General features: G+C 30.8%; 2 protein-coding genes across 3 annotated transcripts; one reads left to right on the forward strand and one right to left on the reverse strand.

Annotated features, from left to right (window-relative positions):
• The first annotated feature begins 5,023 nt into the window (after positions 1-5,023).
• Positions 5,024-8,625, forward strand: LOC110602828 (protein phosphatase 1 regulatory inhibitor subunit PPP1R7 homolog). Its single transcript, XM_021740401.2, has 6 exons — positions 5,024-5,405; positions 5,811-6,041; positions 6,301-6,447; positions 6,574-6,716; positions 6,802-6,916; positions 7,962-8,625. Exons 1-6 carry the CDS (start codon positions 5,109-5,111, stop codon positions 8,040-8,042), a joined length of 1,014 nt encoding a protein of 337 aa, XP_021596093.1. The 5' UTR covers positions 5,024-5,108; the 3' UTR covers positions 8,043-8,625.
• Positions 8,626-9,595: 970 nt separating this feature from the next.
• On the reverse strand, positions 9,596-12,225 carry LOC110603676 (SNW/SKI-interacting protein). 2 transcript variants are annotated; one of them, XM_021741503.2, is made up of 2 exons: positions 12,024-12,225; positions 9,596-11,613 (listed from the first exon to the last, which is right to left on the reverse strand). In XM_021741503.2, exon 2 carries the CDS (start codon positions 11,590-11,592, stop codon positions 9,781-9,783), a length of 1,812 nt encoding a protein of 603 aa, XP_021597195.1. In that variant the 5' UTR covers positions 11,593-11,613; positions 12,024-12,225; the 3' UTR covers positions 9,596-9,780. The 2 variants fall into 2 exon arrangements, with proteins under 2 accessions (XP_021597195.1, XP_021597194.1); XM_021741502.2 differs by having other exon boundaries at positions 9,596-11,655; positions 12,024-12,224.
• Positions 12,226-16,446: the final 4,221 nt, after the last annotated feature.

The raw sequence follows: 16,446 nt of genomic DNA on the forward strand, positions 1-16,446 counted from the left end.
AATGTGTAGAAACCATGAATAAGCTCTTGCTCCATGTTATCTCCAACCATATTTTTAGCATTAAAAATTATTTAAGGACCGATGTTGAGCTAAGTTGATTTAGATGTGAAATTTAATGTTAAGGTGAATGAGCATAGGCGATAAAAGCCATGAAACACAAGAGTGAGCTGCGATGTTGTGCTTGTTAGACCTCTATTCATCCCGGTGAATTCAAGCCGTAATGTTGGGTCGATGGACATTGTGAAAGTAACGATGAAGTTGCTGAAATACGGGAGTGAGTTACAATACTGGATTTGAGCCTTCTTGTGCTCTGTTTTGTGGGCAACAACATCAAGGATGAAAAGGGAAGACATATATATTTAGGATGCGAGAGTAAGGTTAGATAGTATGAAATGTCTCTAGGTTATTTTGCATGGAGGATTCATCCGTATCAATCAAAGGTTTTTTATCGTGTAAAAGTTTTGATTTTCATAAGGTAGCTTTTTATATTTTTGTCTTCCATGACAGTCTACTTTCATTATTTATTATATTTTTAAGATGTTCACTTATGAATTAGATAAATAAATGAAAATATAACAATGAAAAGTGATTTATAATAATTTTAAGTTAAAAAGATCCTCATGAGAGGTATATTAAATTTATCATAAACTAAATCAACATGGAATGCAGCACACTTCATCTCTAGACCCATCATTAATGCAATACTTTTGTGTCGTATTAAATTTGAGTTAAATTTTATTCATTTAAAAAACTCAATTAAAAAAAAGATGTTAAGACTTTTTAAATGAAATATTATCCATATTTCAAATCGATATAGAATTTAACAAGTTGATTATAAATTTAATTTGCCATAGGAAAGATTCTCGTTCAGCTGCAAACTCAAAGCATCTCATGGACAATTGACTATTCAAGGCGTTATTGGTGTTGTTGATAGCTCTACTCAAAGAGTTAAAAGTCACTTTCCATTACTCGACCACGCATTTTGGCTTGATTGTATTGTCTTGTTCTTCGACTTCAATTCATCCACTAGTAGTCGTTTGAATTTGACGATTCAGCTGAGGGTCTTTGGTCTTTAGCTTTCATTTGGCTCTTTTAAGTAATGTCCCATATGTGGTTTCCTTATCGTTTCTTAATAACTTATGGTTCGATTATAGTAAAAAATGGTATTTAGATGTTTAACTCTTATCCTAAGTCTTGATTCGTGGGTGGCTTACTTTCAACTAATGGTTTGTCGCTTTTCTATTAATTTAATTGTTGAATTTGATTCATATTTTTAATAATTTAGAACAGATAGATTGATTTTTTCTCCATTTAACTTAAGAATTTTATTTTATTTGGACTAAACAGTTTGTTCTCTTTTTATTTCTCCTTATATATGTATATATAATTTTTATTTATAATCTCTTTCATAAATATTTTCAATTTAATTATTCAGTTTTAATTTCAATTTATTTATCAAAATTCACTCGATTATAATTTCAGTAATATTTGAATGCAGATTACATGGTATTTCAAGTTTTTTTTTTTTTTTTATTTCAAGAGTTTTTAAAAAATTTAAGTGGAATGTTTAAATTAACGTTAGTATAGAGAAATAATTATAAAATTGACAACAACATTTCAAATTCAGCATCATGTGCTAGTTAATCCCACGAGAAATTAATCTATTGGTTGAAATGTGATATTGTGGGTGGTAATGTATTTAAATCTACATCTTCTACTTTAACAGAGCGGTGATCTGACATTTCGTTCAAATAAAAATCGCATTTGTATGGAAATTTCATTTAAACTACGAGCTATTTGCTAAAAAAATCATATATTTTATAAAAAGATATTAAAAAAATAATTATTTAATTATTTTAATTAAAATAGTGTTTAATTTAACTTATAAATATATATATAACTATTTCGAAAAAATAATTATTTAATTATTCTAATTAAAATGGTATTTAATTAAACTAATAAATGTATATATAACTATAGTTTATTTTGTTTTTTTTAGTAAATTCATGATATTGGACATGTATTTAAAGTTCAATTATTCCTTTTTTATTACTCTGAAATAATATTTAACTATATAATAAGACTGCACTGCTAAATTCCTTGGATTAAACTCCCTTAAATATCTCCACCTTAGAGCGTCTCATTTTGTCAAAGTCGCTATTGTTTATCTACTACTTTATTGGATTTTGCTTTTTGCCGTTGCATGTTGCTTCTATTGGATTTCTACCGTTTGCCTGATTGTCTTGATGCCGGACTCACAGTTATCGTTGATCTGTCAATTTGGACTCAGGCGATGGAAACGGTGGGACATGCAACATAGAGCTGGGCTTGGATGGTTTGTGTTTTTGAGTTTGGGCTGGTTATATGGGTTTTGGGCTTTATTTGATCAAATTATGGTTTGGGTTGGACATCTCCTCCGCTCTCTATATATTGTGCTAACCCGTTTAGGCCATGATAAATGCAATTTCCTTCCATTAGTAAAAATAAAAATTTCATTTTGACTTATAAATTAGAAAATACATAAAATAAATTTAAAAAAAACTCTCGTTTAAGGCCAACCCTTTCGAATCGAAATAATCCACTGAATTAAATTAATTTAAAATTTAATTTGATTTTATAAATTGTTTGATTTAACTTAAAATTGAGTTTAATTTTATAAATTATTTGATTTAACTTTAAAAGGGTTAGTTATTTTGATTTAGTTTTAATTTATGAAAAAAATAAAAAAATAAAATCGAATCGATTATTATTAAAATTATATATTTTAGAAAAATTACTTTTTAGTCTTTGAGTTATAGCGTAATTAATAGATTCGTTCCTCTAGTTTTTAGAATCAAACACTTTCGTTATTGAGATTTAATTCATTCAAAATTATATATTTTTCCGTAAAAAAATGTTGTTAGTGACAAAAAATAACCGAACTACTCTTTTTAAAATCCAATACTTTAATTCCTGAAATTTAATTTCTATAAATTTATAGATTCCTCTTTCAAAGAATCGGAAAAAAAAATATTTTCATTCCTAAAATATTATATAATTAACATATTTATCCCTCTATTTTTCGAATTGAACATTGTAGTCCCTAAAATTTAATTTCGTCAAAATTCAAAGAAGAAAATCACAAACTCAATCTCTATAAATAAATAAAAATTTCAATAAATTTAAGATTTAGTAAATATAATAAAAATTAAAATATATAAAATTTCAATTATTAAAAATAAAAAGTTAAAATTTAATATAAATTATTTTTGTGATGTCTGTCGATTACTGCTCGCTATTTAAAAAATTCATTAAAACGTTTATAACATTTTAAAAAGTCTATTAGTTAAACTTTCAGTTAATTTTAGTCATTAAGTATTATAAAAAAATATAAAATACCCCTGATATGTATGGACTAATTACTAAACTTTTTAATAATTTGAGAGACCAACTAATAATTTTTTATAAATTATAGGGACTAAATAGTAAAATATTTAGTGATAAAATTAATAGAAGAACTAACTAGTAGACTTTTTAAAATGTCAAGGATATTTTAATATATTTTTCAAAATTGAGGGATTAAATAATGAGTTTTTTCATACTATATGAATTAAATGATAATTTCTCATTTTATTATTGACAAGAGTATTTTTGGGATCATATTTATTCTCTTTCTTTTGACCAAGTAAAAATCATTGATTTAACATAAATTTTTTACAAAAAGATCTTAAATTTTGACGGAATTAAATCTTAAGTATGAAAATATTGGGTTCTAAAAATAGAGAGACAAATCCGTTAATTACACTATATTTCAGAGACTGAAAAGTAATTTTCTCTGTAATTTTTAATAATATAAAAAATTAAACTTTAAGTAAGATTTAAATATTTTAAATGAACTATAAAATACTTAAATTAAAGTCAAAAATAAAAAATCAATTAAAATTTAATCCGTCGAATTAAATTTAATCGAATCGAATCAATGATTCAATTTAAATCAATTTTTCACTTTTAACTTTTATAAATATTTAAATATTAATTTTTAATTAATTTAATTTAATTTAAAATCGAATCAACCCAAATATATTAATCTTACCACTTATCTTTTATGGTCACATTGAAAGGTTAAGTTATTTTTATTTACCTATAAACATTTAGGTTTATCCCTGCAAAATTCATTTATGAAATAAATATTTAAATCAATAATAATATAATCACGTATATTTTATTATTTATTTTAAAATAGTTTTTACATTAAAATTAATTTTTTACTTTAAACATAATAATTGATTAAAAAATCAATTAATTAAAATATTTATAAAATTATTGATTTTAAATAAGAGTTAAGCTACTTACAATAAAAATTAAATTAAAGTATCCAAACTAAATACACTTTAGAACATAAGGGAAATGATTTTATAAATTTTAATTTTTAATATTTCGTTTAATTCGATAATTTAAATACGTACAATAATTTAATCTCTAAAACATAATATAACAATATTAATTTAACTATACTTTTATGATAGAAACTACTTTATTAATTTTTTAAAATTAAGAGAATTAAATAGTTAACTTTAAAAAATATAAAATCTGATTTATAAATTTTACTTTTTCTATTTTATAATTTTTATTCATTTTTTACATCGATAATATTTTTTAACAATTTTTTAATTTTAAAAATATTAAATTTTATTAAACAGTAAAAAATATTTTAAAAGATTTTTTTTATATATTAAATAAAATTATAACAGTTCATTTATATATTATGTTAATATAAAAATAATTATAATTTTAAAATAATTTTAAAAAATAAATAAAAATTATGTAACGTTACTAAACTATTGAAAGTAAATTGTAATTTATTTATTATTTTTAATCCATTTTTCTTTAAAAAAAAAAAAAAAAAAAAAAAACTCGAAACGAGAAGAGGATTGTGGGAGGAAGTTCATCGGTGTGGCCACCATTTCACGTTAGCCAAGCCCAAATGATAGAGCTAGGCCCAAATTTGAGCCCAAATGATCTCAAACATTTTCCTTCGGGAAATCGATACGCAAAAGAGAATCAAAAGACAATCTCATATTACAGTTCTATTGCTGTTCCTCGTACGCACCAACCTAGAGCATTCGTTAATGGACGTCAAAGACCAACCACCGACAGAATCGAATCCCGATACTGATGATCAGACCGTCGAAATTGATCCGTCAAGCACGGTTCTTGATCTCACCAGCTTCCAGCTCCACAATCTCGACTCAGTCGAGTTACCCCTGGTTCTTACTGAGTTGGATTTAACAGCGAATCGCTTATCGAGCTTAGACCCTAGAATTGCCCTTCTCTCGAACCTGAAAAAGTTCTCTCTTCGACAAAACCTCATTGATGATGCTGCTATCGAGCCATTCTCCGGCTGGGAAGCGTTATCGGGCCTTGAGGTAACTTAGTATGATGTCGTTGTTTGTTCCTGATTCAGTTTAATTGCTAAGGAAGTGCAGGAACAAATACCATATCTTGGATTTCATGTTTTAACTCCTTCCCGTTTCCGTAGAAAGTGAATAAGATTACGTAAATCTATTTTCTTAATCACTGTCAACTCAACTAGATTTGGTTTAATTATTAGTTAATGTGTTTTTACCAAATTAAGCGGTTTACCACAAGGCATTATATTTATACTGGATTATCTTGTTAAAAGTTTCCATCTTTTATATTTATTTTGCTTGGTCGCCCAGAAACTGTAGTAGTTAATATTGGGTAGTAAATAGAAGTGATTTTAGTCTTTGTTCAAGGATGTCTAGATGAGTAATTTGATTTTGTTTATTTATTATTATTATTATTTGCAGGAGCTGGTCCTGAGGGATAATAAACTTTCAAAAGTTCCTGATGTTAGCATATTCAAGAGTCTCTTGGTTTTTGATGTTTCTTTCAATGAAATCGGGTCCTTGCGTGGAGTGTCCAAAGTCTCCAATACGCTGAAGGAACTCTATGTATCAAAAAATGAAGTTACTAAGATGGAGGAGATTGAACACCTTTATCAGTTGCAAATTCTTGAACTTGGTTCCAACAGATTAAGGGTCAGCATTCTACATGTTCGAATTTGGGGCACAAGTTTCTTTCTGTCCAATTATCCACTTCTTTTACTTGGTTGGCCAATTGTTTATTTGTTTGCATGTGATTATGAGAGACATGCATACGCATGCTATACCCTGTTGCAATTGTGTTTATGCCAATGGATATGTGGGAGATAAAATGATACACTGATGGTTTATAGTTTTGAAATTAGAATTGTTGGAGCATGGACTTAATCTGAGAACAATTACTTTGTTGTTTCAGGTAATGGAGAATTTGGAAAATCTAACAAATTTACAGGAGCTGTGGCTGGGACGGAACCGTATCAAAGCAGTTAACCTATGTGGTCTTAAATGCATCAAGAAGCTTAGCTTGCAAAGCAATCGTTTAACTTCTATGAAAGGATTTGAGGTATTTTGGAAAATTATGCTTTTCCTAGCAAGAAAATTTCTCTTGATGTTCTGTCACAAAGAAATTTTAATCTAGATGTGGGATTTCCACTTCCCCAATTCTCTTTTTCATTCATTTGAACTGCAGGAATGCGTTGCTTTAGAAGAATTATATTTGAGTCATAATGGTATCACCAAAATGGAAGGCCTATCAACCTTGGTCAACCTGTGTGTACTGGATGTATCATCTAACAAGCTAACTTCAGTCGATGACATTCAGAACCTGACCAGGTACATATATTCCTTGCACTTTTGCGATTATTTACAATCAAATTGAAATTTATTTCTCACTTCTTGACTTTACCTCTGATTACAGGTTACAAGATCTATGGCTTAACGACAATCAAATAGAATCACTTGAAGGCATTGCTGATGCCATTGCTGGTTCAAGACAGAAACTAACCACAATCTACTTAGAAAATAATCCATGTGTATGAACTCTGCACTTCCAAAAACCTAAATTGTTGAGATCACTATTGCATTAACGCCACATTCTGGATTATAGCTGATTTATCTTTTCATTATTATTAATAAATTAGGGACATCTCATTTTACAAGCTCTTATACCGAAATAGTGAAATTTAGTAACATGCAAAAGCTTTGTAGAAATGTTATATCACGGGTCCTCTGTTGGAATTCTCTCCTAGTTTCATGCCTGTCATCTGATTACTTTGTTCAATGTCTGATTCTGTTATACTGAACCCTGTTTCCAGCCATTTTATTTTTCCTGGATCATGGATTCTCTTAAACATGTCTTTGATAGATATTCTTAGACAGAACATATATGATAGCAGAGTAAGCCACAGACTTTTATATTGGTGATTGTGTCCATCATATTTTCTCCAGTTTTTAATGATTTGAAAATTTTATGATAAGTTCACACTTAGTGCAGCTGCAGCCTCCCAAAAACAGGTGACACCAGCTGGGTGTTCTACTCATGCATCTCTGTGAATTTTTTTTTTTTTTTTTTGGGGGTGGGGGGTTGGGAAGAATTTTCACCTACTTCACAGAACTAGAAATCCTTGAATCGAGACATCAGATGTTGAACCCCTCCATTTTCTGATAAAAGCATGTCCATATTCTTTTCTAAATAGAGCTCAACATAAATTAGGGCTTTTGCTCGTATATTATTGATCACGTGGATCAATAGAGACTAGTACTTTTTCTTCAGTTGCATATAACTGAGCTTAGATCAATGTCGATTAAAAGGAAGAATCTCAAGTTGCAATTTTTTCTCTTAATATGTTTGTCTTTATCACTCATCAGAAATATTGATTAAAGACTAAACTAAAACTCTAGTATTCTTTGGCGGTACTCATGCACTTCAATTGATGATAAAATCATACCTTTGGTTCAGTTGCTTATAAGGGAATGCCGTTTGACTCATGCACTTTAAATGATGATCATAATAATCTTTTGATATTGTTATTGTTGCTATTGAGCTTTCCCATCTCAGATTCTCCCCTTTTTTGGCAGGCAAGATCACCAAACTATGCTACCACTTTGAGACAGATTTGTCCTAATATTCAGCAAATTGATTCCAACGTATTTGCTTAAAAGTTCATGTTCCCGAGTTCCTTTTGGCAGGACAGTGGTATCCAGGAAGTTGAAACTCTTCACTAGTGGTACTTTGGCCGTGTCCCTGTTTTCTTTGGTTGAACTAACAGAAAATTCCCTTTAATATGTTCTCACAAAACTGGTATGCAGACCAAATTGTGGTACGAGCATTAATGAGACGGTAAGTACACCATTGAAACAAAAAGCTATGTATTCCTTCAACTGGGGATGCAGGTTGCAAGTTTTCAACTGCCCTTAGGACACTTGTATTTTGCAGATATATTCTGCAATGCATTTTGTGAACTACAATTCTTCCAACTCTCAAGCGTCTATTGATCTTCAACTAACTATGGTTTTTCTTCTTCAAAGTAATATTTCAAGTACAAATCTCAAGTTACTGTTGTTTCTCATTTTTGTTAATTTTATATTATCTTAGCAGTTGAGAGTTTAATCCAGTGTGAAGAATTTTTTATCTTCAAAGAGTGATGTTCCTTGTGTAATGTTTTTTTCTTCTTGGAAATTGTTGTCTTGTCGACAAACATTTAGTTTGCAATTCAGTTGATATCTGTGAGTTTAAGGGTCATGTTTGGCATTGTTTGTTATTAGCGCTGATGTTGAAAAATATATATTTTTTTAATATACTTTTTAGAAATTTTTGACATGATTTAGTTATAAAAATAACAAAATAGCAAAACAGTTTAGATTGTTTTAACAACATTTAAAATGGCATTTTTTCTTAAAACAGGTGCTTTTTGAACCTACAATCTTAGCAAGCGAAGATTGTTAAGATTGTTTAGAGCCATTGGGTGAGTAGTTTTATGGATAAAATGCCTTAATGTAATGGCAAAGGGAACTTGTGCGCCATGCGCATGTTCTTGAATCTTTCTGTTAATTGTAAGTTCAATAGTGCTTATATATGAGAGAGAGGCAGTTCAATTAGTTTATCCTCCCATCAGTTAATTGCAGAACCAGAAAGGAGTTTCATTTAATTGATTCATATTTTAAGCATCCAATAGCCAAATGCAGTTGGCTAGGACCAGCTAGTTTCACTTCCCAGGAGACGTAGTTGGTCAATATCCCCAAAGTGATCCCAGAGCCTCGAGTCAATGTGTCGCTTGCTCATAATCACCAATGGGTCTCCATGTCGTTACGGAAGTTTCCATTTGAGCTGGCGGTGGAATTTCAAAAGAAAAGTGATTCAGACTCTTCTGGACACAGGATGATATTCCTACCACTGTTTGCCAAGAAAAAAGGTCTCATACAATCAATGGGGCAAGAGTAAACGCGCAATAAGGTGACACATCAAATTGTATATTTTACCAAAGGTTGGGTTTATAAAACCATAGAGAACAGGAGCCAAGTCATTGTGCGAGACCAGTAATACAACCACCGAAGTCCCAAATATCAAAAGTAGCCTATGCTAGAAACAGCAATATGTAGGAATTTTGCGTTGCAATTTTTTTTATTCCGTATGTTTTGTTCCATTAATAATTACCATAAGATGGATTAATAAGCCTTAATCTAATGTTGAAGAAAGCGTAGTAGAAACAAGATAACAAGAGAAAACAACTCTTACAAAACATGTGCAAGAGGGATTAATCCATTGCAATTCTACAGAAAAGGAATATATAGCACAAGTATCATCACATGGGAAAAGCTTCACGTAAGACACTGCAGATGGGAAAGGACAACAATACATCATAGGGGGAGGAAGAAAAGACTTCAGGAAACATGATATCTAGCGGCCCCTCTCAAATCCAATGCGAGTTCTACCTGACCCTCCTTCATAACCATCCCGCATTGAAGATCCAGCACTGGCTTTCATAGTTCCACCAGTACCAACTTTATCCATAGCCTTCTTACCTTTCTTTACTTCTGTCAAGAACTGATCCAGACCAAATGGATCCGCTTCCTCTGCATCCTTTTCAAACTCAACAGGCCTTTCTCGTGGACCTGTTTTCTCAGAAGTACCAGCAAAAGCCTTGTCAGGTTTGAACCTTTCTGTCTTCAAGATCTTATCTAACTGCTCATCAGCACCTCCATACATTTCGGCATCAGCATCTTTCTTCGGCCTGTACAGAGTTGAAAGTGTAGGCTGAGCAGTGAAGAGGCCCTTGTCATACACATTATATTGATCATCTGTTGCAAACCCGGAGTCCATCCCTTTCTCCTGGTTGAACAACCTCTGGTCATACATGACCTCTCCTCCTCTGCCAGCACCTGTTGAAGCCATGCCAAGGGCAACCTTCTCACTGATGTCACGATCTCTATCTCTTGTGATTTTGCTTTTCTTACCCATGGCAGCGTCTTTTGCATCCAACCTTCTTTCCCTCTCCCTCTCTCTACGTCGCTCCTCACGAATTTTCTCCCGTTGCAGCCTCTCTTCCCTTTCCTCTCTCGTCTCCTTGGGAACATCCTTCTCCCTTTCTCTCACACGCTCATAATCCCCTGTCATATCAACATCATCCATTGCATTCTTATCAGATAGCATTGGTGCTGATGCTGGCGGCGCTGCACCAGTTCTTTCAGAACGAGCTTTCTGAGCTAATGCTCGCAGTTCCTGCTCTTTCCTTTCCTTCTCTTTCATCATCATCTCCTTTTGAACCTTTGATCTCATAGCAACAGCTTCCCTAGCCTTCTGCTCAGCAACATAAAGTGCCTCTGATAGCTTTGCAAAATTATCATTAATCTGAACATCCTGCAGACCTCTTCCATCAGCTGCTAGACGCTTATCAAGAGGAATTGTGTAACCCTTAGGGTTCTTCCAATTTGAGATACAGGGAGGGATTTTCCAATCCTGTTGGTCTTTCACAGTCACAGGTCTAGGTGGAGAGTGCATGACTGGAACAGGTGGGGATCCAGAAGCCTTGGGAACTCTCTTATGCTTGAACTTTGGTGGCTCAAGTGGGTCCACCGGCATCTCCACCATTCTAATGATTCTTTCTTTTGCCCCTGAATTGAAGGCTGCTGATTGCTGCGATGGCTTATACTTAATATACTTCGACTCTGAAGACTGTTTGGGCACATTTTTTGGTTGTGCTGCACTTAATCTTACATTTACAATCTTTTCAAGTGCAGCCTTAGTTTCCTGTGTTGTCTCCTCGATCTCTTTCTCCAAATCATCATCCTCATCTCTCTCCTCATCATTCCGCAAAATCTTTGGAACCAGATCCTTATGTTGAGAATAAACAATTTTCTTTGCATTCTCATTTTGCTTCACAATTGCATCATACGCCACATTGCCATGGGCATCAACAGTCAACGGTAGAATCTTTGACCCTGGTTTTGTAGATTTATCCCTACCCATACCAAGAGGGTATTGAGCAATATGAATCTCAGGAAATGCACCCCCATCCCCAAAATCCTCCACTCTCCGGGGAACAAAACCTTTACGCTCTAAGTATGGAGGTACATCTTTATGATGGACAGCAGTAGTCTGCTCCGACTCAGATGAGCTGAAACGTTGTTTAAACCAAGGGTCATTTGAATGATCATAATAGGTTGATGAGGTTGACTTAGCTGGAGGCAGGAGGTCCTTCAGAGCTGCCATTATCAATGACTCCTCAAACAACTGCAACAAAAATTGAAATCCCGCTTTCAATAATCTGGCAACCTGCCAAGACAAATCCCAACCAGAAACCCCGGAGGCTCGATCAATACATGAACAGAAATATAACAAACCGCATGGAGACCAATCCCATGTCAAACAAATGCTTTGATCCTGAAACTAAAAAGAAACTACAACTACACGGGCACTTGCCCTGGTTTTACATAACCCAATTCATTTCTGAGATTAAACAATCTAATCGTATAAGGTTTAGTTTTAAGAAATTCAAAGGCACAGATATAACAATAAAGCCCTTGAATCGTTTACAAGCGATAAAATAAATAAAAAATCGAAACCAGTCTTCAACAAATCATGGATCGAGCAAACAATTAAAAACCCTATATCGTAAAAAAAATCCAAAACTACCGGCTAACCTTGATGGATGTCTGAGTGAGTGCTTTCTTTGATCTCTATGCGCTTAGCGAAGCCGTATGAATTGATGCTGTCCGTTTGACTCCGATTGAAGAGGCGTGAGACGATGGGAGCTCTATAAATATCTGAATTCTGCAGACGTTGGTTCCGGATTCGAGTCACTCTGAACCAGAGGCGGCGCCCCGAATATCAGCAGATTAGGGTGGTTGTGGGATTAAATTGGTTGTTTTGGGCTCATGGAGCAAGTGACCCAGTGGTCCCTGTCCAGAATCAATAAACGAGCTTCGTTACCTAGGCTGGGCTGTAATCAGGTTGGAGCTATTGGGCATTTGGGCTTGCTCTTCTCCCCATGAATTTCCTTAGCAAAATATTTTTATTTTTACTTTTATATATATGCATAAGGACGATCTTTTGTTTCTGAACACGCTCAGATTGCATTTACATGGTCCATTAGGGAAAAACAAGAGGGTTATAAACGCCAAAAGCCCATACTAAAAAGAAACCAAATAAAAAAAAAAAAAATCACTCAACTTAAGTCAAACCAATCCAAACACAGAAACCAAATAAAAGTAACCCCCCAAACTCAAATAAATCAAACCAAAGAAACCAGCAGCCACCGCCTCGTTACTCCAGCACCGCACCAATTTAATAAGAAAAATTTACAATCTAATTTTTAAATATTATCATTTTTAAATAATATAATAAATTTATATATTTTTAAAAATCTATTAAAATACTTTTATGTTTTCTTTCCGTGTTAATATAATAATCATTCCATCTATTTTTTTTATTAAAAATATAATAAAAAATCAAATTATTCTCTACTTTTTCTATTCATTTTTTTCCTGCTTTTTCATTGATTCTTTCTTTTTTCTCCATATTCTTCTTCATTCATTATTCCTCCTCCTCTTATTCTTTGATTATATTTTTATTTTTTTTTATATTTTTCCTTAAAGAAGAGAGAAAAATTCTTTTTATTTATTTATTTTTCTTCTCCTTCATCATTATTTTCTGTTGTGAAAAGAAGAAATGATTATTTCATTAATGAAAAAAAACGATAAGGATATTTAATAAATATAAAAAAATATAATAACATTTTAATAGATATAAAAAAAATAATAACGTTTTAATATATTTTAAAAAATATAATAACTGATTTATTAATAATAATAATATTAAATAATTAAATAATGAGTTTTATTGAAGGGTAAAAATAGATTTTAAAAATTTTTTCTATTCTTTTATCTATTTTTAATAGAAAAAATAATAAAATGATTATTTATTTAAAAAATATAAAATAATCACGTTTTAATAGATTTTTAAAAATATAGGAAATAATTTATTAATAATAGTAATATTTAATATTTAATGATTAAATTTTAAATATTTCATTTAATAACTCAGGCATCAAACAACAGTTGGAAAAGTTTCACAAAGTAAACAATGGTAGAACCAGAGCAGAGTAAACAAAGCGCAGAGCAATAACCAAAAATAGAGAAAAAACAAGCATGCAGCAAGCAAGGAAAGAAGCCCTCGGCGCAACTAGAAAGACCACCGGCAACAACAACTAGAGACAGGAAAAGCCGCAGAACCCAACCAGAACACGGCCAACAGGAGCGATACTCACTGAACGCATTGGTGTAATCCCGATATGATGACGTCACTTGCCATAAAATTCCTTCTCAGTCACTCACTGAAACCATAACCCTCAATGCAGGTCCAATATGCAACTCCCTCCCAGTGAAACTAAAATCTTGAAAACAGCAAAATAAAACACCGCAAAACAAAAGGCAGAAGAAAACGACACCATCTCGTCGAGGGAGAAGACTGAAGGGATGAGACACCCTAAAACAAAAAAAGGCCTAAAAAAAGCTCCCCTCCCATGCCTATAAGCAGGGGAGACGAAACCAATCCCAACAGAGACGAAAGCAAAATCAAATCGGTACTCAAACAAAGCCTTTGGTCTATCGTTCAATGATCGACCTTCGACTCTTTGATTTTCCTGTCTCCCTCTCCCTCTTTCTCTTTCTCTTCGATTTCCTTTATTAACTTTTTCTCAGATAAAACATGTGTTACCTTAATTGATTTGGTTTGGACAATCATTACTAATAATATAAAAATTAATTTAAAAATTAAAAAATATTCATTATTGATAAATCAAAATATAAAATGTACTTAAAAATTACTTTTTCCAATTTATTTAAAAACTGGCACATAAAAAATAACACTGTATTTCTATTTTAACGTAAAATATTACTAAAAAAATGCTTACCGTTTTTAATGAGTAAACAACTCTTTGTATTTTTAAGAAGAAAAATATTGTACTTCTTGTGACACCTAAATTTAAAAAGGCGTGCAAGGGTTTTCAAATGGATACTGAGATATTTTGATATTAATAGATGAGAATCGCTTTAATTCATTTTGGCTGTTGGATATAGTCTATAGTTATTATTTATTATTGATAATCGAGAGCGGGTGGTTAATATTATATATTTGATAAATTATGTTTTTAATATATATATATATATATTATATTAATGAAGTAAATATAGAAATATTAATTTATTATACAACATATAAAATATTTAAAAATATCATTTTAAAAATATAATTATTTTTCCTGCGCACATATAAAATTTTATTACATAATAATAAAGTATATTTATCTTATTTATTATGTATAGTATATTTAATTTATTATTTTGTCTTGTAATTTTAAATAATTTATTAATATACAAAATAATTTAAAATATTTTAGCTAATAAATTTTATAAGGATAGTACCATCTAAATAAAAATAAATTTAAAATTGTTATGAGCTGCTGAAAAATAACTCTAAAAAAATAATAATTAGAATTGCATTGGCCAAATATACTTCACTCATCCTTTTAAAAAAATAAATCACCATATTTAATTTATATCCACTTGATGATCTAGATAATGAGGGAGAGGCTTTCTTCCCTTTATCCCTTTCCTTTTGTCCGTTAGTGATACTTAACGATTTTTCAGTTATAGTGTCATCCGTCTCTGTATGAAAGCATTAGATGCTCTCTCTACGTCAGGCGGTCATTTAATTCCACCGGCGGGCGTCCAGACAGGGCTGTGAGGTTACTGGGCATGCCGTTCTTTCTCCTGTCTTTTAGAGCCGAACTTAGTCTTTCAGGGCCGAACTTAGTGTGAAAAGACTGAGGCCCATGAGAGACCCGACCTTAAAGCTGGGCGGTCCAGATCTACTCGTTGAAGAGTCCCTATGACCTTTGGATCAGGGTCACTATCATGAATTAGGTCTTATACCAGGGTGGTGAAGTCCAATGGTCATCACAGCTCATCAAACACCATAATCAAAATTGTAAATCTATAAAACTCTAACAATTAAATATAATTTAATCACATCATTGATTTTATGTAAAAAAAAAAAGAAATAATTCAATTTATTATTAAACACACTCAAAATTATGGATTAAGATTTAAAATGTTATAAAATAAAGAAAATTGAATAACTTTCTCAATTTACATAAATTTAAAGCATAGTCAGGAAAATATAAAGTATAGTCAATAATATATGATTAATTTTTATATTTTTTTTATAAAATTATTTAATTATCATGATTTTTATAAATTTCAATGTCAAATATGTTAAGATTTTAATTCAAGTATTTAATAGGTTAATCTCAATTAATATAAGAGTATAAATTATATTCAACCAAATTGAATGGATTGATCGAAGTTTAGCAAAATTTACAAGTTATAGATATATATTATGAACCTATAATTTAAACTATAAATATGCAATTTAAAAAAAAATCACTTATAAGTGTAAATAATATATATATTTATGTATATTTTTTAGCATATTTGATATTGCTGTTAAGAATGTTGTTGAAAAAAAACATTTTTAAAAAAAGTTTGAAAATATTAAATAATGGTTTAGAATTATTATTTTTTTAACATAATTTAGCCATAAAAATGCAAAAAAATAAAGCAGTGCTAAACATATTTTTATTAATAGTATTTAAAATTATTATTATCATTATTGCCAATCGATTATAATAATAAAAAAGTAAAATATTTTTCATCTATCACGTAAAAAAGAGAAATGGATGAAGAGAATAAGTATAAAAACATATAAAGATACACAACAATAGCATATTGAGCCATAAGCGGTGAATAGGATCATATATAATAAGGATATCAATTTCACTCGTTAAAAAAAAATGATTTTTCATTAAAATTTATTATTTTTTAAATAGATCAAATTTTCATATAAAATTATTAAATAATTTAGTAAATTTTTTATTACGCCTATAATTATAGGATTATTGATTAATTAGTCATTACCGACTGAACTTTTAAAAATTAAAATAGTTAACTCTGTTCTTCTGCAATATAAAAATTAATGATTAAAGATAAATATACCTAATTCTTA

This window comes from Manihot esculenta, chromosome 16 (assembly GCF_001659605.2).
Source record: "Manihot esculenta cultivar AM560-2 chromosome 16, M.esculenta_v8, whole genome shotgun sequence".
Classification (NCBI taxonomy): Eukaryota; Viridiplantae; Streptophyta; class Magnoliopsida; order Malpighiales; family Euphorbiaceae; genus Manihot; species Manihot esculenta.